Source organism: Triticum urartu, chromosome 2A, assembly GCF_056163025.1.
Source record: "Triticum urartu cultivar PI428250 chromosome 2A, HENAU_Tu73, whole genome shotgun sequence".
Taxonomy (NCBI): Eukaryota; Viridiplantae; Streptophyta; class Magnoliopsida; order Poales; family Poaceae; genus Triticum; species Triticum urartu.
The window spans coordinates 48445487-48469149 of NC_141874.1; the positions used below are offsets into that span (position 1 = coordinate 48445487).

The 23663-nt window shown below is 50.3% G+C and overlaps 4 protein-coding genes and 1 pseudogene across 8 annotated transcripts; 4 read left to right on the forward strand and 1 right to left on the reverse strand.

The window, feature by feature from the left end:
• The first annotated feature begins 1134 nt into the window (after nucleotides 1-1134).
• Nucleotides 1135-6020, forward strand: LOC125535450 (U-box domain-containing protein 33). Of its 2 annotated transcripts, XM_048698499.2 has the most exons (7): nucleotides 1137-2075; nucleotides 2176-2294; nucleotides 2431-2540; nucleotides 3077-3476; nucleotides 3567-3689; nucleotides 3848-4396; nucleotides 4948-6020. In XM_048698499.2, exons 1-7 carry the CDS (start codon nucleotides 1838-1840, stop codon nucleotides 5782-5784), a joined length of 2376 nt encoding a protein of 791 aa, XP_048554456.2. In that variant the 5' UTR covers nucleotides 1137-1837; the 3' UTR covers nucleotides 5785-6020. The 2 variants fall into 2 exon arrangements, with proteins under 2 accessions (XP_087399141.1, XP_048554456.2); XM_087543015.1 differs by having other exon boundaries at nucleotides 1135-2075; nucleotides 3077-3689.
• Nucleotides 6021-7394: 1374 nt separating this feature from the next.
• LOC125540886 (peptide transporter family protein) lies at nucleotides 7395-10362 on the forward strand. 3 transcript variants are annotated; one of them, XM_048704419.2, is made up of 5 exons: nucleotides 7395-7891; nucleotides 8433-8490; nucleotides 8579-8696; nucleotides 8795-8912; nucleotides 9789-10362. In XM_048704419.2, exons 1-5 carry the CDS (start codon nucleotides 7439-7441, stop codon nucleotides 9822-9824), a joined length of 783 nt encoding a protein of 260 aa, XP_048560376.1. In that variant the 5' UTR covers nucleotides 7395-7438; the 3' UTR covers nucleotides 9825-10362. The 3 variants fall into 3 exon arrangements, with proteins under 3 accessions (XP_048560376.1, XP_087395669.1, XP_087395670.1); XM_087539543.1 differs by having other exon boundaries at nucleotides 7395-7879; XM_087539544.1 differs by lacking the exon at nucleotides 8579-8696.
• A 1823-nt stretch (nucleotides 10363-12185) lies between these two features.
• Nucleotides 12186-17698, forward strand: LOC125535452 (uncharacterized). Its single transcript, XM_048698500.2, has 9 exons — nucleotides 12186-12340; nucleotides 12421-14001; nucleotides 14541-14767; nucleotides 14856-15188; nucleotides 15647-15893; nucleotides 16185-16313; nucleotides 16407-16622; nucleotides 16713-16836; nucleotides 17213-17698. The coding sequence occupies exons 2-9, from the start codon at nucleotides 12460-12462 to the stop codon at nucleotides 17446-17448; spliced, it is 3054 nt and encodes a 1017-aa protein (XP_048554457.2). The 5' UTR covers nucleotides 12186-12340; nucleotides 12421-12459; the 3' UTR covers nucleotides 17449-17698.
• A 355-nt stretch (nucleotides 17699-18053) lies between these two features.
• Nucleotides 18054-20728, reverse strand: LOC125535453 (receptor-like protein kinase THESEUS 1 pseudogene; annotated as a pseudogene).
• Nucleotides 20729-20838: 110 nt separating this feature from the next.
• LOC125535455 (uncharacterized) lies at nucleotides 20839-23339 on the forward strand. Of its 2 annotated transcripts, none has more exons than XM_048698503.2 (5): nucleotides 20839-21338; nucleotides 21520-21914; nucleotides 22556-22710; nucleotides 22821-22887; nucleotides 22970-23339. In XM_048698503.2, exons 1-5 carry the CDS (start codon nucleotides 20864-20866, stop codon nucleotides 23009-23011), a joined length of 1134 nt encoding a protein of 377 aa, XP_048554460.1. In that variant the 5' UTR covers nucleotides 20839-20863; the 3' UTR covers nucleotides 23012-23339. The 2 variants fall into 2 exon arrangements, with proteins under 2 accessions (XP_048554460.1, XP_087399143.1); XM_087543017.1 differs by having other exon boundaries at nucleotides 21523-21914.
• Nucleotides 23340-23663: the final 324 nt, after the last annotated feature.

A 23663-nucleotide genomic window follows, 5' to 3' on the forward strand; every position in this document is an offset into this window, starting at 1 on the left:
TTGTGCCAATACAATCTTGCGATGACATAAACAAATTGTATGGTTCATAACAATACAATTATGTCATGGCATGAACTAATAGTTAGTACTACCAACCTTGAAATATGTATATCATCTTTTTTTTTGAAAGTAAATATGTATATCATCTATAGCTCGTTCGTATCTTCAAAGGAGTTTGATCAATACGTAACAATTAGTACTGTTTGATCATCTCACATTTGAGCCCTTCGACCGCATACAAGTCTTACGAAATATCGAGAAATTATCTCACTAAATCTCCTGAATGTGTTCTGGATCACTGAACCTCTTGCTATGACCTACAACATGAAGGAACATTTGCTACTTCCTCTTCCACATATGTGTGGGTGCTGCCTTTTAGCAACTCCTTCTCCCTAAACGTCTTCACAAGCTTGATAAAAAGGGGCTCTTCTCATTCGAAACATGTATGTAGCCTCTACATTGTTATGGTTGTAGTTGTAGTTTAAATTCACCCTCCTCTCTCTTCGACAAACTGCCCTCATGTGGACCAAAAAGAGTCAGGTTTGAATCACATATGTGAGTGTTGCCGCATGAGTCACAAGCTTCATCTGTTCGTTCTAGTGAAACCAACTCTACACCTTACACAATGACCTAAAAGTGGAGGGACAGAGGGTGGTTGTTTGCTGCTTTTTTTTACCGCCATGGAAGATGGCGATGACGACCCGTCGGTGCCGGAGATGAAGTGGACGAGACGGAGAGACAACGATAGCAACTTACGACGAAGGGGACGAGGAGCTGACAGAGGGGAGGAGCATGCCCCAGTGCCCGAGAGCTTGGTTTGCGGCTCTGCGCAACCGCTGATACCGTAGATCTAAGCCACTGCCGCCACCACCGCCGATGCCGGGAACTAAGATTGGATTTGTCCTAACGCTAGAGGTGAGCGAGTGAAAGAAGGGTGAAACTTTAGATTTTGCGCTACACCGTGCCTACCAAAACTGCTTTGAGGTTTGTGCCATACAGACCGGCAAGTAACCAAACAACCCATTTTCACCCAAGCCAGAGGCAGAAAGAAGGCTTGGTGAGCAACCAAGCACGCTCGAGGCAACTTCCAGGTATCAAACGCGGATAAACAAATCGGCGGCAAGCGCGACTCGTCCCCCACCACCACTCAACTCAACCCAGCAAGCAAACAATTGATCACCCTGGAATGACAAGACAACCCAAGAGAGAGCAGAAAAGCAATAAAACAAGTAGCCAACCACGGCATAGATTTAGAATCATCAATTCATCATAGATCACCTACGCACACTGACACGCAACGGCATGGAGATCGATCGATCGACCGATCCATCTCGGGAATCCTCATGGATATGCTCCGCTCCATGTTGGATCAAGTCAATCCAAGCAGCCAGATGCTCGATCCGCTGATTAGTAAACCCCCATCACTGTACCAGTGGTAGGGTTCCACAGCATCGGCCACTTCTTCAGCGGATTGATTAGGCGTTTTCTGAGGTCGGAGGGGGGAGTAGGCGGGGTATATCAGCCGCATATGCTCTCCGCGAGCTCGCGTTGACTCCATGGATCCCAGCATATTCTTCGCCTCCGGCTGATTTTCTATTGCCCCATCGCCAGAAAAATGGTTTCTTTTGCCCCGTCGGAGCCACCACTGACCGCTCAGCCGATTTTCTTACTACTTCCGTCCGTTTCGCCGACCCTGCTCCGGCGCAAGCGACACGCACAAGCGCGATTGGTTGGTGATCTCGGCTTGACCGCGCAGCCAGTATAAGGACGGGGGCGCCGGAGAGGGGAGAGGGGAGAGAGGGAGAGGAGAGGAGGCGGATCCGTCGGTCGTGCGGCTATGGAGATCCTGAGCCCGTCGCCGCCGCCCAGCCCGGCCAGGAGCCAGTTCGTCTACGGCGGCGCCGGCGCGCTCCTGCGCCGCGACCAGGCCGGCGCCGGCGCGCTTCTCCACGTCGCCGTCGGGCGGTCGCCGGAGAAGACGCTGCCGCTGCTGCGCTGGGCGTTCCGACGGTTCGCCTGCGCGCGTCTCGCCCTCGTCCACGTCCACCAGCCCTCCCCGGTCATCCCCACCCTCCGTACGCCCCCAATCCCACTCGGCCCCCTTTACCTTTCTTCTCTTCTCTTTTCTTGGAGCACCTAGCAGCAATTCACACTGTTCCTTCCCGCCTGCTCCAGTGGGAAAGATTCCGGCGGCTCAGGCGACGGAGGAGCTGGTCCTGTCGCACCGCAGGTCCGAGAGGGACGAGAGGAACAGGATCCTCCTCGCCTACCTCGCCTTCTGTCAAAGGGCGCAGGTACCTCTCCATTTCCTTGTCAAAACTTGCTCCTCCCTTTTACAGATTATAATTGCTAGTACTGCAGATTCATAGCAAGTAACTAGCTGGCCAGGCTGAGTAAGTAGCAATAACAGTTTCCTTTGGCCACACACAGGTGCAGGCAACTGTTCTTGTAACAGAGAACGAGCAGATCAACGACGGCATCGTCGCCTTGGTCAGGGATCATGGGGTCACAAAGCTTGTCATGGGTTCTATACCGGATAAGTAAGCACCGCTCAGACTCTCATCGACTACGATTTAAACACGACATGATCTTCTTGCCTGTGCTACACAAGGAATTGTGTGCTGTTGAAACATGTTAATCACTAAGTGGGTTACATGATCAGAAAAAAAGAATGTGTATTCTGCCAACCTGCCTCGGAGTCTTTGACCATGTTCAGTTAACCATGAAAAAGCACTGATAAAACTAGGATAAGAAAGTGATTACGGAGAAAATCAACACCGGCTAGTTAAGTCCTTCCATACTATTCTGTTTTGCAAACACATCAAACACAAGTTCATAGTAAGATGTGGAGATGCTTCATAATTCACTAAAAGAAGAACAATGTTGTGTACATGATGCTGCCATTGCCAAAAGAATAGCATCCACATGCCCGTTGTCATTGTTGTCTTGGGGTGTTCTTCATCGAAATATGAACAATGACCATTATCCAGTTGCTGAGTTTGTGGAGATGTAGTTTTTCCCGGTGGTCTCGTTTTGTCACTGTCCTAACTTCAATGCTCTCTATCCGTAAATGCAGTTGCTTCAAGTTAAAGGCAGGCCACAACAAGGAATATTTTATGGCAAAGAATGCTCCAGCATTTTGTGAAATTTGGTTTGTATGGAGAGGAAGACACATCTGGACCAGAGAAGCAAGTGCAGCCATTGGCAACAGTATCTCAGTCTACAACCAGGATGATATTATGATGACCAGAAAGAGGACTAGGTTCAGCCCAAATAGCAACGGTGCTGAACCCATGCTTGCTGACGGCACTGTATCAGATAATGGTCGAGTGAACGATTATGGAGCTCTTGGAGCTGATGCCAACCATTTCTACAATATGAGAATATCAAATTTACAGGATGCAGAATCTGCATTCAACTCAACCCTCTGGCCTGATTCCTCTGTACTTGGGGGAGCATTGCAGCTACATTCTAAGGTGGCCCTTCTGCTTCATTTCTATTTTGCTAGTTTTGTACTTGGAGTTGATCTTACTGTGTTAAAACTTAAAGTTAATGATATCTATCAGGAAATGTTGGATGCAAATCTCAAGCAAGTCATGGTTGAAGCTGAGGGATCAAGGAAGGAAGCTTTTCTTGAGCTTCTCAAGCGCAAAGAAATAGAGTCAAAAGTGGCCAATGCTTTTGTCAGGGTATGCAGCCACCTATTGTCACCATCTAACATAAGCTATCCTTTTTAACTAAATTGCTCGATTCTTTTTACTGTGCAGCTCCTAACATTCCATTTTGAATACCATAAAGGAAACTACGCATTTATTCTTTGCTTACCTGGCTTCTGCTCTTTTATCAGGTAAAAGCTTCTGAGTCTTCTAAAAAACGAGAAATAAAAATAAGGGAGGAACTTGAAAGTTTATTCATAGCCACGAGAAAGCAGCATGAAGATCTGGCAAGAAGTAAAGAAAAAGCTACGGCTGTGTTGGACTCTTCTATGAGAAGATTAGACATCCTAGATGCTCGTGCTAAAAACATGAGCCTTCGGATGGATGAAGCTGTGGCGGAGCTCGAGGTGATTCAATCTTCCATAAATATTCTCAAGCAGGAAAGAACAAAGGCTCATAACGGTGAAGATAGACATACCAACCATGTCAAAGAAGGGTGCACATACAGCCATTCCAAGTTGCCGAACTGCAGTTCAATTGCTGTTGGTGATGATCCATACACCTTTAGACAATTGACACTGTTAGATGTGCAAGCTGCAACATGTAAATTCTCAGAGAGCTTCAAATTACGTCCAAGAGGTCATGGGTGCATTTACAAAGGAAAGGTTATGAACAGGAGTGTGATGATTCATAGGTTGCACCCAGATAGCATTAAGAGCTCGATGCAATTCCAGCGGAAGGTACTCCCGTTACCCTGCTTCTTATGCTGTTATATTTGATGATGTGCATTAGTGATTAGTCAATTATTGAACATGGCATCATGAAATTTTGAAAGCCAAAAGGCAGTGATATTCATGAAATGGAACTATACGTGTTTTGACGAATAATCTAAGGATGCATTTTCTCTAGATTTATCCAGAACTTTGTAGTTTTAGGTTGCTTTTTTTTTCTAGAATTTATCCGGATTTTGTAGTTCCATGTCTGTTGTCATATGAACTGAAACAAACCAACAACTAAATCCGTGAATATATATAACTTTCTCCTTCGAACATAATCAAGTTTGAAGTACTGTGGACACTAAGCAATATGTTTGGTCTACTTTGCTTGAGCCATTTACTTAGTCTGTTGTATATATGTTCTGCTTGTGAGTTGTGATGGCTAATATAATAAGGAAATTCCTTTTAAAGTGATCTTTAGTTTCAGATTTTCTTCAATGGTTGTAATAAAATAGGTTTGTGTAACACTAACTATTATTTATCTGACGGGATTTTTTTCATTTTTTGTATTGCAGGTGTACATCCTAAACAAAGTGAGGCACCCTCATCTAGTGACACTGGTTGGGGTATGCCCGGAGGCACTCTGTCTTGCCTATGAGTATCCGAAAAACGGGAGCCTTCATGACCATCTCTTCGGCGAACTCAACAGTACCCCGCCGTTGCCATGGAAAATCCGTGCACGCATTGTGGCGGAGATCTCAAGTGCTCTGCTGTTCCTGCATTCATGTAAACCACAGATGATGGTTCACGGTGGCCTGAATCTCGAGAACGTGCTTCTAGATTCCGACTTCCACTGCAAGATAGCCGATTTCGGTACATTGACAGAGGAAGACTCGAAGGATCATCCAGCATCTGATTCTGGCCCGCTGGCACACAAGTCCGATATCAGCTCCTTCGGTACAGTGATACTGCAGCTACTAACTGGTAAACAGCCTGGCCCAGGCCTTGTTACTGAAGTAAGGTACGCTCTGTCCTGCGGAAAGCTGTCGTCGATCTTGGATCCAACGGCTGGGGAGTGGCCAATGGAGGCGGCCCGAAGACTAGCGGAGTTCGGGCTCGAGTGCAGCGGAGACAGGCCGGAGCTGACTCAGGAAACACTACGAGAACTGGAGCAGCTGCATTTGATCAGGGGGCGGCCAGTACCGTCCTTCTTCCTGTGCCCAATTCTCAAGGAAATCATGGATGATCCTCAGGTGGCCGCGGACGGGGTGACGTACGAGGGGCGCGCCATCCGCGAGTGGATCGAGGATGGCCGGGCCGTGGCCGACCTGAAGCTGAAGTACCTCGGCCTCACCCCCAACCACGCCCTCCGGTTCGCCATTCAGGACTGGCTCTCTGAGCCTCAGTGGTGAATGATGATGATGATGATGATGATGGCGATTCTCGAGCTGCTGTCTTCAGCTTGCAACTAGCTAGTAGATATGTAGAGCCCTCCTGTGTACATACATGCTTCTGCCACTTCTGTACAGCAGTGTGCTGCTGGCTTAGTGTAGGTCAGTGCAGTGAATGGAATTTTTGTTTTTGTTCAGTTTTTTGGGTGTACGAATCACTATTATTCTCTGTTCATTGGTGGTATTTTTGTGTGGTCTGGATATTATTATTTTTTGAAATTTTGGATGTAGCATCAAGGATTCTTCCTTTTTTTTCCAGGATACCAAGGTTTCTTCCATTAAACATGGCCAGTCTGATGATGGGGAGAACCTGTTTTTTTTTTCGAAATCACTAATTAAGGAGTACTCGTTGCAAAGAACACTTCACTTTCTCAGGTCGCGACAAGTGGAGCACATGCAGCGCACCACTTGTCGTAACCTCAGAGTTTTCCTTTTTTTCGTAGATCCGTTTATTCAAAACGTTTTATCTCTTAAACTGTGCGTCCAAATCTTGAACCGTTTTCACCATTGGATTCCTCGCGTCGAGATCTTCAAAACTAGATCCCATATTGATAGGTTTTGACGAACTTTTTTTTTCATAAAAAAACCGGGCGAAAAAACCGAACCAGGAGCACGGTTTTTTTCCCTTTCCGAAAGAGGCACGCCCGTGCCTCTCGCGAAATTACAACCATGCCTCGTGAAAGCAAAACCGTGACTCTCGTGGAAAAAAAATAGAAAACGCGTTTTTTTTTTCGTTTTTTGGGAGGCACGACCGTGACTCTCGCGAAAGCACAACCGTACCTCTCGCGGAAGCAAAACCGTGACTCTCGTGAAAGAAAAAAACAAAAAACGCGTATCTTTTTCCCTTTCCAAGAGGCACAGCCGTGACTTTCGCGTAAGCACAACCATGCCTCTCGCGAAAGCAAAACCGTGACTCTCACGAAATAAAAAAAAACAAAAAACGCGTTTTGTTTTTCCCTTTCCGAGAGGCACGGCCGTGACTCTCGCAAAAGCACAACCGTGCCTCTCGCGTAAGAAAAACTGTGACTCTCGCAAAAGAAAAAAAAACAGAAAACGCGTTTTTTTCGTTTCCGAAAGGCACGGCCGTGACTCTCGATAAAGCACAACCGTGCCTCTCGCGGAAGAAAAACCGTGACTTTTGCAAAAGGAAAAAAAAAAAGAAAACGCGTTTTTTCGCGCAATTTTTTTTTTTTCGAATTTTTTTTTATCGAAAAGCTAAGAAAGACCGGGGGAAAACCAAAACGTCGAAAAAACCCGGAAAAAACCGTTTAAAAAGCCGAAAACGCGTGTGGAAAAATAAAAAAACAAAATCCGAAGGGAGCGTCTAGAGCACGACACATGGCGAATGGCCGAGAGCGCGCCAAGTAGCGCTGATCGTTGCAAGACTCCCGAAAGAGCGCTCGTTAACTAGTTGCTCTCGTTTTTTTTTGTAATTGTATTGGGCTGCTTAGGCTGAATATAAGTTACATGGGCCGCGCTCTGGGCTGCACGGGAGATCAAAAGCCCAGCCAGGCCCAGCTAGCCACCCGCTTTCCCTTCTCGAATTTCGAATTGGACTGCTGCGAGCGAGATCAGACGAGACGGCAATCCCCAATCCCACTCCTCCTCCACCGCCATGGACGACCGGGACCTCGACGACGCGGCGCTCTGGGCCTCCGTCGACACGGCCGTGGCCGAGGCCTCGCGCCGGGCGCTGCCCATGCCGCCGCCCTCCTCCCCCGCCGTCTCCCTGTGGCCCGCCCCCCACGACGACCCCCACCGCGGCGAGGTGCTGCAGCCCGCCCGCCCCTTCAAGCTCCCGCGCGTCGCCGCCTCCCACGGCCGCGGCCGCGGCCGCGCCACGCCGCCCCCGCCCCCGCCGTCGCCCTCGTCTCCCCCGCCCTACATGGCGCCCGACGCCTCCAGGCCGCTGATGCTCGTCCAGAGCCCGCACCCCGAGCTGCCCTGGGTCACGGAGCCCGGCGCGGCGGGGAGCCCCGTCGCCGCCGCCGCCGCCCCGCACGGCCTCTTCCCCTCCGCTGCCGCGTCCGTCGCCAGCTTCAGGAAGTACCAGGAGGTAGCCGTCTCGGTACGATACTCTCTCTGCCTGCCTGCCTGCCTGCTTCATCGGAACAATACACTCGTCTCGTTTGTGTTTTTTTGTTGCGACGAACCTTAGGGGTTGTAAATTCGCCGAGAAAGCTTGATTGGGTGACTACTCAGGCATATTTGTGATGCAAATTATAGACTGCAGTTGATCGAAGATTATTTCGGGTAATACATTACATTGGGGAAACAAACATGTTTACCTTCTGCGCAATTATCGTTGCGGCATTCCTTCCATTACATGCTAGTCTAGTGTCTTCCCCCATTTTGTACTTGCGATGGAAAGCTCGGATCTATGGTTTACTCTTGGCGTTTGGAGTTGCAAATTGATCGAGAGAGCTTCATCAGATCATTACTCTGCAATATTTGAGATAAAAATTATATTACTAGTTACAGAAATTATTCAAGTAATACTTTCTCTTTTACTACATTACGTGCTAGTGTAGTTTCTTCGCTTTTTATTACTTGCGATGGAAAGCCCGGAGTCCATGGTTTACACTTCTCTCCCAACATTTTGGTTTCAGATTCTAGATAAAAGCGACTACACCGTGATCAGTGGGAACCCATACATAAAGAAGTCAGGTCCGAGCTCTTACACTGCTGTTACTGACTTTGAGTTCTGATTATGGAGTGGCAATGTGCATCATGTGACTTCTCTAACCCATCTCAGGGTGGAGAAAAATATCATGCTTCTACAATATCTCATTTGAAATCAAGGACCACTCTATTGAATTTGATGACAGCCACAATGTAAACCGTGCCGAATTTCTTGTCAGAGCATCTATGCAGTATGTCATTTTGTATGCATTTGCAAACTCATTCTGCATGCAGATCCACCGGTCCTTGGTGCTATTAACTTGTTTTTTCTTTTGTTCTGTGTGTGAAGAAGTGGCAGGTTCTCAGATGGCTGGGGTTCTTGTGATCGACGGGAAAAGAGATTCAACAAGCCAAACCATGATATCCCCAGCACAGCTGAAACCAGAGCTAAGAACAAAGCTTGTCAGGTAGGGAAGAGTCCATCCTTTATTTTGTCACCTTTGGCCTCACTTATATTTGGATAATGGTCTCTTGCTCTGCCTGTAGCTTTGTGGGCTACAAAATCTGTTATAGTATGTTCCCCTGGCTGTTTTCACATAAGAAGCTTTGCAGTTTATTACTTGATGAATTGATGTCGAAGTGTAAAAACTTCCTGAGTAAGCAAATGATTTACTCCCTCTGTCCACTTTTATAAGGCTTTGCAGACGTTTCAGACATTGTGCAAAACAGCTCAATTTCACTTGTCTGAAACGACTTATAAAAGTGAACGGAGGGAGTAGTTAGGATCTTCCCAATAGAAAGAATGTTACATTGGCACTATATATGCCAGTCTTGTTTGATGAAGAAACGATGAATTTCAAGGTATGCACAGAATATGTAGTTCCAAACCAGATACCAATACGATACAATGCTATGTTAATCTTGGAGGTCTGGCCAGGCCACAAAAGGTCACAGAACATTGTGAGATCTGTACTAACCCAAGGTTGCTATAAAAATCAAATAAACTAGAAATCTTGCAGAAAGGGCCATGTGCTGCCTTCAGTGCTTACTGACATGATGGTTAAGGTTTTTGAGTCCTCCAAGTGTTTGATATGATTTCTGACTTGTTTCGTACTAGAAAGTCACTAACTATCTGCAGTAGACGCAGTTCTGAGATGTAGGTTTTATAACCACGCACATGATGCATCCAGAATTTATTTTCCTGAGCTGCGCGTTTATATATGTTATACAAAACCCATATCGCGTTCAGTTGAGTAGTCTATTAATGCATAGTTTTGTTTTATTTCTTGATATAAAGCTATATGTGGATGTCTAATCGCTCCCGTTGTGAATGCCTTCCTCAGGATCTTCTTGGCATCGGCCATAACCGTCCAGGATGAGCGAGGCGTTGGTCCAAGGTCTGGCTGTCACACTAGCAACTCTTCTGTCCTGGTGAACTGAAGACTGTATATACACTGTAAACCGCAGACTGTAAACAGTGAGGTACAAGTGCCTTGCGCAGGACCAGGGATGATAGAACACCAGATGCGAGCTCACTCGTTTTCGGATGCTCGAGAAAGAGCGTCGTGTGCCGATCGTTGCGTCGCTGACTGTACATTCCCCATTAGCAGCGAAGTTTCAGTGGCAGACATGAGAATGTCACTGCTGCCTCAGCCACTGTGGATCTCTGTAGACAATAGAGGCTTGTTTTTTTGGATCTCAGTTTAGCTGTAGCACGCGTGGGAGATCACAACCAGATGGTAGTGGCACATGGGAAGAGTCTGGTTTCACGTTTTGGTTGTCATGCTGTTCTTCGGCACGGATGCACGATGCCCGGTGAATCAGACGGTAGGGTTGTGCCGGCTGTCGATTGTTTCAGTTGTTTGGATGCGTCCCTTCAGAGATGCAGTAGCTATATGATGCACATTTCTTCTGTCATTTTGTTTGTGTGAGGGGGTCATTTTGTAGATTTCAGTATCATCCTCTGAAACGTCGGAATGGATTTCTGTCAAATCAACTGCAGACTTTGTTAAACAAAGTAGGCAGGTTAATGAATTTGTTTGGTCAATCAAGAATGGACAGCTCAAGAAAAATATGTACAGCTCAGGAATTGTGCAAGGGACGGATAACCCTTTGTCCACCCTTCATCCACATAAATAGCTGGAGCCAGTCAACACAACGTTAGAACAGCAAACATGTCAAAATGAAAAACGTTAGAATACTAGCAAAGGTGATGTCATTAAGACCATCTCCAATAAGTCCGATAAAATCATTTTACATAGTTTGCATGACTTCTCAGTTGTATTTGGCCTTTTGCCCCATGGCTGCAATGAGTCATTTACTTTATACACGATATCAAGGACGGCACAAACTCGGTTCTTCATTTGAGGTTTACTTTTTGTGTGTGTAGATTTTTGTTCATGTGCCCTAGCGACGATGAGACAATAGCGACATCGTGGCGATGGAATAAGTCTCCTCAACCTCTTCCCCGTCTCAGCGCGTTTTGTTCCAACGCCAGCGACATGCTTGTGAGGGTGTGGTCCCATGGATATGAGCAACCCCATTTTATCGAACGATGTGATGGTGTCGACGACGATAGTCTGAATAATCAATGTGCTTTCCACGTCAGATCTTCAACAGGGTGGGTCTCAACCAACATTCTTTGAGCGTGTACTTTGTCCTGCCTCTCGCGGCAAGTTTCTATCGCGGTTCCTCTCATGGTGGTGTGCTTGTTGCTGAGACCATGTTCCGCTTTTTTATGCAATCGCTCCTTTCAAATGATTGTTTCTCCGGTGTTCTTGTGGCTCGATAAGAAGATGGAGTTGAAAGGCCCTGCGAAAAAACAGATGGCGTTGAAAGGCTATGATGTATTTTTTTTACTTCTTGTTTAGGTCTTTCAGTGTACTTCTTTGTATTTCTTGATGTTTATCAAATAGTACTAGCTTAACTGTACATGTGTTGCAAGAGATGCATACATACATATTCTAGCGGTTCAATGTCATTCATGCCTGACATAAATCTTACATCCATCATATCGTGGATTTTAATAAGATTTGATTTGGCTTGACTACGGATGGTAAAAAGGAAAAAGTTCTGATTTAGGTGAAGTTTTGGAAGATTTGATTTGATTTGATTTGACAGTGGGCGGGGAAAGGAAAAAAAAGTTTGCATCTAGGCAGAGTCTTGATAGTTTTGATTCTATTTGAATACGAGTAGAGAAAGATAAGGAAGGTTTTGATTTAGCTGAGGTTTTTTTTTTTTGACGGGCAGTGGCAGGTGCTCTGCCTTTTCATTTAGGAGAGGGAAAAAGTATGATTTAATTAGGTTAACGCAAAAACGTGGGAAGTCGAACGTACAAACCAACTTATGTTTAACAGCAGAGATAATGAAAGCAAATGTTATGGGCGTTTGAAGACAGTTTATATAAGATATCTCTTTGATTCAATTTTCGTCATCACCAATGGCTAGAAAAGACATCATCTCAATAATTCGAAGATAAGTATATCCCAAAGACAAGACATTATTAAATTCCTCAATATCTCCAGAAGACAGTTCCAAAAGGAAAAAGTTGTCTGGATGACCACGCGGCGCCGTGTCGGTGCGCGGCGACACGCTTTCTTATTCCAGAAGAAGGAGAAAAAATGCGCAGCCACGAGACGTTTTGAACCGGAACCCCTGCCCCCCACCGGACCGGACCCGACTGACGGGCCCACCCGCCACCGCTTTTGACCCGAGCCCACTCCGTTCGTCCCTTTCTATCCCCCACCCCCCCTCGTACAGCACCGCATCGCATCGGGGGCTGCACCCTCCCCCAAGACAAAATCTCCAGAGAAAAAGGCGAAACAATCTCGCCATCCCTCGATTCCGACGAGGGTTTCGCCCAACCCGCCGCCGCCGCCGCCATTGACCGCGCAAGGTTCGTCCCCCATCCCCTCCCCCTCTCCCCGATCCGCCGTCGATCGATTGAATAACCCCGCCGCGCCCGATTCGATCCAGGAGGACGAGGAGCGCGAGGGGAGGAGGACGACTGCGGCAATGACGTGGCTCCGCGCCGCCACGGGCCTGGCCCGCCACGCCGCGCGGCGGGCGGCCCTCGCCCGCGCCACCATGCCCACCCCGGGCGCCCGATCCGCGGGCTTCCACACCTCCGCGCTCCGCCGCAGGGCCGCGGCGCCGGCCCCGCGGGCCGTCCCGCTCTCCAGGCTGACGGACAGCTTCCTCGACGGCACCAGCAGCGTCTACCTCGAGGAGCTGCAGCGCGCGTGGGAGGCGGACCCGGCCTCGGTCGACGAGTCGTGGGACAACTTCTTCCGCAACTTCCTCGGCCAGGCGGCCTCCCCCGGCGCCGGCCTCTCCGGCCAGACCATCCAGGAGAGCATGCAGCTGCTCCTCCTCGTGCGCGCCTACCAGGTCAACGGCCACATGAAGGCCGCCCTCGACCCGCTGGGGCTCGACGACCGCGCCGTGCCCGAGGACCTCGACCTCGCGCTCTACGGCTTCACCGAGGCCGACCTCGACCGCGAGTTCTTCCTCGGGGTCTGGATGATGGCGGGCTTCCTCTCCGAGAACCGGCCCGTGCTCACCCTCCGCGAGATCCTCAGCAAGCTCGAGCGCGCCTACTGCGGGCCCATCGGCTTCGAGTACATGCACATCCCCGACCGCGACAAGTGCAACTGGCTCCGGGAGAAGATCGAGACCGTCGCGCCCAGGGAGTACCCCAAGGACCGCCGCCTCGTCATGCTCGACAGGCTCATCTGGAGCACCCAGTTCGAGAACTTCCTCGCCACCAAGTGGGCCACCGCCAAGCGGTTCGGCCTCGAGGGCGGCGAGACGCTCATCCCCGGCATGAAGGAGATGTTCGACAGGTCCGCTGATCTTGGCGTCGAGAACATTGTCATTGGCATGCCCCACAGGGGGAGGCTCAATGTGCTGGGGAACGTCGTCCGCAAGCCCTTGTCTCAGATATTCAGTGAGTTTGCTGGCGGGACGAGGCCTGTCGAAGGCGAGGATGGGCTCTACACTGGAACCGGTGATGTCAAGTACCATCTGGGTACCTCCTACGACCGGCCCACCCGTGGTGGCAAGAGGATCCACTTGTCGTTGGTCGCCAATCCCAGTCATCTGGAGGCTGTCGACCCTGTTGTCATTGGCAAGACGCGTGCAAAGCAGTTCTACTCCAATGATGATGACAGGACAAAGAACATGGGCATTCTTATTCATGGAGATGGTAGCTTTGCTGGGCAGGGCGTGGTGTATGAGACGCTCCATCTGAGTGCCCTTCCAAACTACACTACTGGAGGAACCATTCACATTGTTGTCAACAATCAGGTTGCCTTCACAACTGATCCAAGAGCCGGCAGGTCTTCCCAGTACTGTACGGATGTGGCAAAGGCCGTGAATGTCCCTATATTCCATGTTAATGGTGATGATCTGGAGGCTGTTGTACGTGTCTGCGAACTTGCAGCTGAGTGGCGCCAGACTTTCCATTCTGATGTGGTGGTTGACCTGATCTGCTACCGTCGTTTTGGACACAATGAAATTGACGAGCCATCCTTCACACAGCCAAAGATGTATCAGGTAATCCCCATGCTACTGAATCTGTGTATTTTGCATATGTTGTTGATCATTTCCACTTAGGTAGTTAGGTTTCTAATCAATACATGATTACCCTCTCTATCGTGTTCCTGTCTCTATCATACTTGTGCTTTTATGCTGATATTGATGCTTCAGCTCAATTCTCATTCCTTTTTAGCTGCATCTGATTACCCTCTATCTTGTTCCTGTCTCTATCATACTTGTGCTTTTATGCTGACTAGCAAGATGCCCATGCGTTGCACGCATCAAGACTCATTTGTATGAGTAGTTTATCTTGTGGGAGAAAAGGATGAACGAGGGAAGGCCTTATTTGCAAATCTGGAGAGGGGTGTGGGTATCTTTTTGCAAAATTGCCATTGTTTCCTTCCTATCTGTCAGATATAAATCGGACGGCCTATATTGCAGGATGGCAGGCACACCATCATCACCAACTTCGTTTTTTATAAGAGTAGAGATATTGATGCTTTGTGCTTCTAGCACCCTGCGTTTCACTGTTTCTGATGAAAATTATTCTTTGGCAGGTCATTAAGAACCATCCCAGTTCATTGAAGCTTTATGAACAGAAACTGCTTGAAACAGGTGAAGTCACTAAAGATGATGTTCAGAGGATCCACGACAAAGTGAACCGAATCCTAAATGAAGAGTTCGCTAAAAGCAAAGATTATGTTCCCAACAAGAGGGATTGGCTCTCTGCTTACTGGACTGGCTTTAAGTCACCTGAGCAAATTTCACGTGTTCGCAACACCGGGTAACAGCATTATTTGTGTTGATTATGCTTGTAGTTTATGTCTTCAACAGTTATGCCATTCATCGTCATTGAAATGCTTGCCTTGCAGGGTTAAGCCGGAGGTACTGAAACGTGTTGGGCAAGCAATTACTACTCTGCCTGAAAGCTTCAAGCCCCACAGAGCAGTAAAGAAGATTTTTGAGCAGCGCGCTGCAATGATCGAGAGTGGTGAAGGTATTGACTGGGCTGTTGCCGAAGCCCTTGCATTTGCAGCACTCATAGTTGAAGGCAACCATGTTAGGCTGAGTGGACAGGATGTGGAAAGGGGAACTTTTAGCCACCGGCATTCGGTTGTGCATGACCAGGAAACTGGGGCGAAATACTGCCCGCTCGATCATGTTGTGATGAATCAAAATGAGGAGCTGTTTACTGTTAGCAACAGGTACGTCTGCTAATGGAGCTATTATTTGTGTCATCCTACTAGCCGCTGTAATATTATCTGCACTTGTTAAATTTGGAAGCTTATGAGATCATTTGTGTTCCCTGGTGGTTCATAGACAAAAATGGAGAAACTATATCTGGTTCTGTAGGTTTATTTGGCCCATCTCTGCTATTGAATATAATTGTTCAGCTTACCAGCATAACAATAAGCTTTACTTTCATTTGTCTTTAGACATGAATGGATAAAAGTATCATTATTTAGATAAGCTCTACGTTTACTTGCTGCCTCGAACCGCCCACTTAATTTTATTAACTTGTCACCTTTCATATTCTAACTTAGATTATTCCAGTTATATATAGTTTTGAGATAGCTCCTGTTTTACCTGTAACAAGTTTCAATTTGAATAAGGAGAATTTGCTTCTTGCCTGGGATTGAGTACATGAATGTGCCTTTTGCAGTTCACTTTCTGAATTCGCTGTTCTTGGGTTTGAATTGGGCTACTCCATGGAGAACCCGAATTCGCTAGTACTCTGGGAAGCTCAGTTTGGTGACTTCTCCAATGGTGCACAAGTGATGTTCGACCAGTTTCTGAGTAGTGGAGAGGCAAAATGGCTGCGCCAAACTGGCCTTGTTGTTCTACTGCCTCATGGTTACGATGGCCAAGGTCCTGAACACTCCAGCTCCCGTTTGGAGCGCTTCCTTCAGGTAATTCATGGAACATAGTTGTTCTTGTTGTTTTTCTGTATCATGGAGCTAATTATTCCTGTCCAGTAAGAAGCAGTCTCCTGTTTTGCATCCTTCTTTGATAATTGTCTAGCATGCTATAGTTGTTTGTCTGTTTGAGATATCCTGTCACTATTCAAGAAAATACGGTTTGTTTTACAACTTTTGGTAGCTCCACTTGTTATGGTGATGGTTTTCATTATTTGTGGATTAGTGGTATGATTGGTTCTTGAATGTTTGTTGCTTACCGGATATTATCAATTTGTTCCACAGATGAGTGATGACAATCCTTTTGTCATACCTGAGATGGACCCAACACTTCGCAAGCAGATACAGGAGTGTAACTGGCAGGTTGTGAATGTGACAACCCCTGCAAACTATTTCCATGTGCTGCGTCGTCAGGTTAGTTTGTTTTCACTATGCCGAAGTTTTGCGAGATGTCATCATGTAGCTACTAGCATGAAATAATCCTTATACTCTGTCTGTGGGATCTAGATACATAGGGATTTCCGGAAACCGCTGATTGTGACTGCCCCCAAGAACCTTCTTCGGCATAAGGAGTGTAAATCCAACCTCTCTGAGTTTGATGATGTTGAAGGGCACCCAGGATTTGATAAGCAAGGAACACGTTTCAAGCGGCTGATAAAGGACCGTAACGATCACAAGGAAGTTGAGGAGGGCATCAACCGCCTTGTATTATGTTCTGGAAAGGTATGTATTCCCTTTTAGCACAAAATCAAGCTAAACAAATGACCAGTTGAGTGCAAGTATGAACTCCCTTTTGAAATCGTCATATTGCAGGTGTATTATGAACTTGACGATGAGCGGAAAAAGTCCGAGCGCAGTGATGTTGCTATTTGCAGGGTTGAGCAACTTTCCCCATTCCCATATGACCTTATCCAGAGAGAGCTAAAAAGATATCCAAGTATGAGTCCTTCTCCTCAAAATCCAGTCCATTGTTTTTGTGAATGCCTGCATTTGCCATTTTTTTTCAGTAGTTCCCCTCACATTTGCGAAGTTGTCTGTGGTGGCATTGCTTATTTTGCAGTGAGCTTTGGTTTTGTTACACCTGTATTGTTATTACTAGTATGCTTGTAGAGAGCACCATAGTCAGTTTTGGCACTTGTGGATGGTACCACACCTCGCTGGGCTGGTTTCCTGAATCCTGATTTGTAGCTGATTGCTCACAGTAGCTACTGCTGGTCTGCTAGCAGTTGTTGCTGTCCAAATTTCTATGCTGCATTTTTCTCTCTCGGGTATATTTAGTTGTATGACTGTTCATGTTTGTGCTATCTACACAGATGCGGAGATCGTGTGGTGCCAAGAGGAGCCAATGAACATGGGCGCATACAGCTACATCTCACCCCGCCTCTACTCAGCCATGAAGACCCTCGGGCGGGGCACTTTTGAGGACATCAAGTACGTGGGCAGGGCGCCTTCGGCCGCCACAGCCACCGGCTTCTTGACGGTCCACGTGCAGGAGCAGTCGGAGCTGGTGAAGAAAGCATTGCAACCAGAGCCGATCAAGTTCCCCTGATGTGGGAAACCATCGCAAAAATAACCCTTCGCAGGCTCGGGTTGTCCAGCCTGTGCACACACCGTCTTAAAGTTTTGGCCTGTACAAGTTTTTTTTGCTCTTTTTTCGTTCTTCTGTGAGGCGTTTGGCTCCAAAGGTCGTGAATAATCAACTGTTATGAACCTTCTTGCTGTTGAGGCGGCGTGAGGCCCGTCTCAGCACGAGCAACATTCCTGAATCATTATGCTAGTTCTACTGACAGTTTTGCTTTCGTGATTGTTGTTTGCATGAAACAAGCTTGATGCATTGGGTGCATATGTGTGTTGTTACTGCGGGTGCCTGTGCTTCTGTATTATTCCAGGAGCGGTGCTGATAGCAGATCTGTAGAGTAGCAAGCTGGCGTTTCCGCCGTGCCTGTGATTTTGCAGCCGTGCGTCTATAGGATTCATCAGCTTCTCAAATTGCACATGCTTTTCAGCTCATAAGAGAAACTGATGCTCGTTTGGGTGTTTCTGAACTTGTTTTCCAGAAATAGCAAAAGAAAAAGGAGGGAAACAAGTGCCGTGCTTGACTCGTTTGAATCTCCAACTCAAGGCAACTCTGCTCCACTCGTTTCAAGCTGCAACTGAAGGCAAGGATATGAGCGAATACATGAAGCGCTCATTCAATCACACTGGAGGCATCATCATCTTACAACCAGAACACCAGCAATTTCAACAGAGACACTCAAACTGAACCTGTAGTGAACCGCAGAAGAAGTAGTCAGATTTGTCAATTGTCAGGCCACCCCCCAAGCAGCAGCATCCAACCTTACAATCTACCTTCCCCTTGGATCCAATATCTGTGAGAAGACCCTTGTTGCCACCCCAGCATCTGCACCGTCTTCACCATCGCCACCCACCAGAGGAACCCTGCCCGGAAGCCCCTGCCCGCCGTACGCAATGCCGCTGCTCCCCTCGCCGCCGGAGCTCAGGAACGCCTCCTGCAGCCGGAGCGCGCACTCCAAGCTCCACAGCACGTCGCCCATCGCCGGCCGATCGGCGCCGTACTCCGCGAGGCACTTCTCCGCGGTCTCGCCGAACTTGCGCAGCGAGGCGGCGCCGACGCCGCCCGCGAGCCGGGGGTCCATCACCCTCTCCAGCCCGCCGAGCGTCCGCCCCTCCACCATCGCCCAGTCCACGAGGCTCGCCTGCTCGCGGGGCAGCGCCGGGTCGACGGCCGGCCTGGCGCAGAGCACCTCCAGGAGCACCACGCCGAAGGAGTACACGTCCGACTTGTCCGTCAGCGTCTGCCGCCTGAGGTAGTCCGGGTCCAGGTACCCGAAGCTGCCTTTCACCGCGTTGTTGCTCACATGCGCCGCCTCGTCGACGGCCGGCGCCGGCATCGACAGCCCGAAGTCGGAGACCTTGGCGGAGAGGCTCCCGTCGAGGAGGATGTTGGTGGTCTTCACGTCCCGGTGGATGATCGTCTCGGAGACGCCGGTATGAAGGTAGTGCAGGCCCTTGGCCGCGCCGACGCAGGCCTCGAGCCTCTGCTTCCACGACAGCGGCGGGAGCGTGGCGGGCGCGCCGGGAGCGCCGTACAGGTGGCGCCGGAGCGGCCCGCCGGCCATGAACTCGTAGACCAGCGCCATCTCGTTGTCCTCGTGGCAGTACCCGATGAGGGACACCAGGTGGCGGTGCCGGAGCCTGGACAGCATCTCGATCTCCGTGCGGAACTCCTGCAGGCCCTGCTGCGACCGCGGGTTCCCGCGCTTCACGGCCACCGCCGTGCCGTTCTCCAGGACCCCCCTGTACACCTTGCCGAACCCGCCGACGCCGACCACCCGGCCCTCGTCGAAGTCGTTGGTCGCCCGCCTTATCTGGCCGATGCTGAGGGACGGCCCTGAGGACGGGCGGCTGTGGCTTCTCGCGGCTGAGACCTTGGATGCCGAGATGCCGGTGTGCGTGTGGAGGCCTATGGAGGAGGACGGCAGCCGGCTGAGGGACCGCCGTTGTTTCTTGCTCCTTCGGCGATGCCTGAAGAGCAGCAGTGCCCCCACGATGCAGATGGTGATGAGCATTGCTCCGCCGGTGGTTGCGGCGGTGACAACTGCAATCTTCTTCTTGCGCGCGGCCATTGATCCCGCCGGAGCAGTATTGAGGGTGTCGGCACGGCGCACCGTCTCCTGGTCGCCGAGCTTCATGATCTCGACGCCATTGAGGATGGCGTTCGGCTTCGAGTATGACAGACGAGGCGGCCCAAGCTGCAGCAAGATTTTCTCGGACCCTGGCGGGACGGCGGCGATGAAATCCACGAAGTAGGCGTTGAACAGCCCGAGCTTGCCGGAGAGATCGAAGGAGCTGAGCACGGCGTCGCCGTTGATGTAGACGTCGAAGACCAGGTCGGTGGAGTTGCGGCCGACGATGTCGCAGAGGTGCAGCCTGACGGAGTAGCGGAAGCCCGGGTCGACGGGGAACGCCCACGACAGGTTGAACCGCTGGTTGCCGACCCCTGCGTCGGCCATCTCCTGCGCGTCCGCGTACACCGCGGCCGGAGCGGCGTACGGCGGGCCGGCCCCCGCGGGGTAGCGGACGCTGGCCGGGTCGACGGAGACGGAGCGCGCGGCCGCGGGGTTGAGGAGGTACGCGGCGTCCCCCTCCCACAGCCTCCAGAAGGAGTCGTTGAGCGAGGCCTCCCCGCGCGCCGCGCCGGCATTGACGCGGTAGAAGGTCTCGGCGAGCCGGAAAGGCTCCGGCGGGTTGAGCGGGAGCGGGAGCAGGGCGTCGGGCGCCGGGAAGAGCTCGACGGCGCTGAGGAGAGCGAGGGAGCCGGGGCGCGGCGAGATGAGTAGGCGCAGGAGGCCGCCGCCGCGGTGCGGCAGCAGGTACTCGCGGTAGCGGTGGCGACCCCTGGTTGCACGAGAGGCCGGACGGGGGACGGAGACGAGCTCGAGGTCACCCGCGGCGACGGCGAACTGCGCGGGCTGGGGGAAGTGGAGGCGGAGGAGGAGGTGGCGGTGGGGCGAGCGGGGGACGGGGAGGGAGTAGGTGGCCTCGGCGGAGAAGACGCGCGCCGCGGAGTAGAGCGGCGAGGACGCCGTGGTGGTGGTGGTGCGGGAGGCGTGGGGAGGGGAGATGGAGACATTGGAGTCCGGGAGGAAGACGCGGCCGTCGGGGAGGGTGATGGCGGCTGGCGCGCCACACGCGAGGAGGAGAGGGTCGCCGGCGACCGCCACCGCCACCGCAAGGTGGGAGATGAGGAGGAGGAGGACCAGGCCGGCGGCGGCGGCGTCGGTGGTGGTAGCGGCCATGGCGCAATCTCTCGCTCACTCACTGAAGCTCAGTGCCACTGAGCTGGACTGCAATGGGAGCCAGTGGAAACGGAGTTGGGCGGAACCCGAAGCCCATACGCAAGCCCAGACCGAGCCCAACCCAACAAAAAGAATGGGAGCGAGATGGTGGCCCGGGCGACCCAGCAGGCCAGCACCACCATGCCGCCCCTGGCCGCCGCCGACGCCTTCCGCGTGCTCGAGTTCGTCGCCGGCAACCGCCGCGTCCCCCACTCCCTCCTCGCCGGCCTGCTCGCCGCCCTCCCGCCCGTCTCCCCGCACACCTCCCCGCGCCTGCGCAAGGCCATCGCGCTCCGCGCCCTCGACGCCGCCCTGTCGGGCTCTGACGCCGACGGCTCCGGCGAGGTCCTCCGCAAGGCCCGCGACGTCCTCGCCGACCCTGGCGTCGCGGCCTGCTTCCCCGACCACCTCGCCGTCGTCCGCGACGACGTGGCCGCCCTCAGGCGCCTCGTGGACGCCGAGTGGGAGAGCCTCCCTCCCTCCGAGCTCGAGCTCGAGGCCGACCGGATCGCCGGCGCCGGAGCCCTCGACACGTGGGCGAACGCCGACCAGGACACGCGCAAGAAGCTTCGCCGGCTCGGTGAGCGCCGCATTCCCTTTCCTTCCTATCCAGATCTCCTTGAGAATTCCCAATCTCAGAATTTCCATGGATCATGTTGAGCGAACCTCCTCCGACTCTGGGTCCTGAATTCTGATCTCGTTTTGAGATAGCTAGAAAAAAAATTACATCTCCATTAACGCAATTTTGTTGGTTGATGCAGTAGGGGAGTCGACGGCGCGTGAGATTTTAGGCAAGCTTGGGCAAGATCCATCCAAGGCTCCTCAAGTTGATGAGGCGGCCAATGCGCCCAGCACAAGTGGTGCGAACGAGGGTGATCGTGCTCAGCAAGATGATGAAGCTCATCTTGGTAGGGGAAAAGGAGAAGCTAGCCTTGCCCAAGAGGATTGCGCTCGACATCAACAAGAGCCAGTAGAAAGAACGACCGATGCTCGAATTCCTGAAAAGCCGGTAACAAGCGCAGCAACCAAGGGCAAGGAGCAAGCTACGTCTTCTCATGTCACCGGACAGGCTGCCCCTGACCATAACAAGAGCCATCCAGTAACAGGTCCTAAGCCTAGTCTTATGGAGAGGAAACCTAGTGCAATCGTTTATCAGGTGCTTTCACTTTTGCTTTTATTGACGTTCTGTTCAAGATGTGATGCTGCAAGGCTTATGCGTGTTTAAATTGCTCGATAGCGTTCGAATTTCACTCAGCTTCTAGCAACTTTGGTGTGGGGCTGTGGGTAGCATATAAGCTTTCTTAGCTCTCTATCTTTGAGGATAATAAAAACTCATTTTAGCATAAATCTTGTCATAGTTATTCATGGATAAGTTTGATTGTACATGAGGAATGAGTTCTGTGTGATCTACTTGCATCGTGTTAGGTCATATTGTTATTGTCAACACTTTGTTAATATGTCGTGCTCCTATTTTGATGTTCTCTGCAAAGGGCAGTGTAGGGATCTCATATCTGTTTTCTCAAAGTAAACCCCTGATATTGTTAGAAAGTACAAATTTAGATAATCACATAAATGCCTGACCACAGATTTGAGCTACAGACTTCCCACCATCTGCAACAAAAACGCTTGCTGAAAATGCACATGTCTGGTTGTCGACTATCGTCTTTAAATTTGGCAGTTTAACTCTGCTAGCAGACACAAGAAAATCCAGTTTAGTATTGATCGTCTTGAAGGTTGTTTTCTGGGTTGCACTTGGTGCAGTATTCCTGATCGTATGCCGCCATCTTGTAAATGCAGTGGGATTCTGGCGACTCCGACTCTGAAAGGCCGCCACATCAGCGCCGGTTACCGAATTACGAAAGGAGGATGAGGCCTCCGCCCGCAGTTCCATACAAAACAAGAAAGAAATGGACCGAGATACAAGAGAGAACCCTGATCGAAGGGGTTGACAAGTACGGTGTCTTTTCTCGCTCTTACTTTTCACTTCGAAAATAGAGCTCCCCTAGAGAAACCTCTGCTTCACTTCTTCCTGATGGTGTATTTTCGTCTGCTGCTGCTGAAGGTACGGTAAAGGCAACTGGAAGGACATCAAGATCGCCTACCCGGACGTGTTTCAAGACAGATCGACGGTACGTATTCCTTGGTTTCTGACACGGTCTGTCTTCGGGTTTGTACCACGTCCGAGGCTGAAATGATGGTTCCTGTGCGCAGGTGGATATGAAGGACAAGTTCAGGAACATGGGGAGGCACTAACAAGGAATGTGCCTGGATATGGAGGGCCATTCGGCCGAGTAGACATGTCCGGCACATATAGTAGGCGCATGTATATAGATTATAGAGCGGCAAATTGCCATGGTGCAAAGGGCATGAGATATCTTGCCCTTTTGTTGGTTGTTGCAACCCTACTAGCAGGTGTGGTGTGAGGGAGAGCCCAGCACAGCACCTTTCTCTTGTACAGGGCGATGTGGGATATCTCTGCTAGCCATGATCTGATGTTCTCTGTAAGTAACTAACTGATGAGGTATGTGATTATGATGATGATGCCTGGCTGTAGCTTGAGCCTGTGCCATTCTTCTTCTTGTTCTTCTGTCTGCATCATCAATCTGGTGAATACTGTGAGTAGCATCTTTTCTTTGTCGTTAATGTCACTGATGCCAAGTCTTGTTTTTTGGAGGACTAGCAGACGTCTGTGTCTGGTGGGTGGGCCGGTGTCGGTTTGGCAGGTTTGATAGATCCAATCCACCTCTCTGACTGGCACAAATGCATCTCCCTTAATTAGCACTGTAAGTGGATGCAGATTAGTAGTTAAGCATGAGAAAGGGATGGCAAGGCATGAGAGAGCTGAGGACGCATGTGATCTAGGAGTATACCTTACGTCTCTGTTTGTTTGCTCATGTTGTTACAG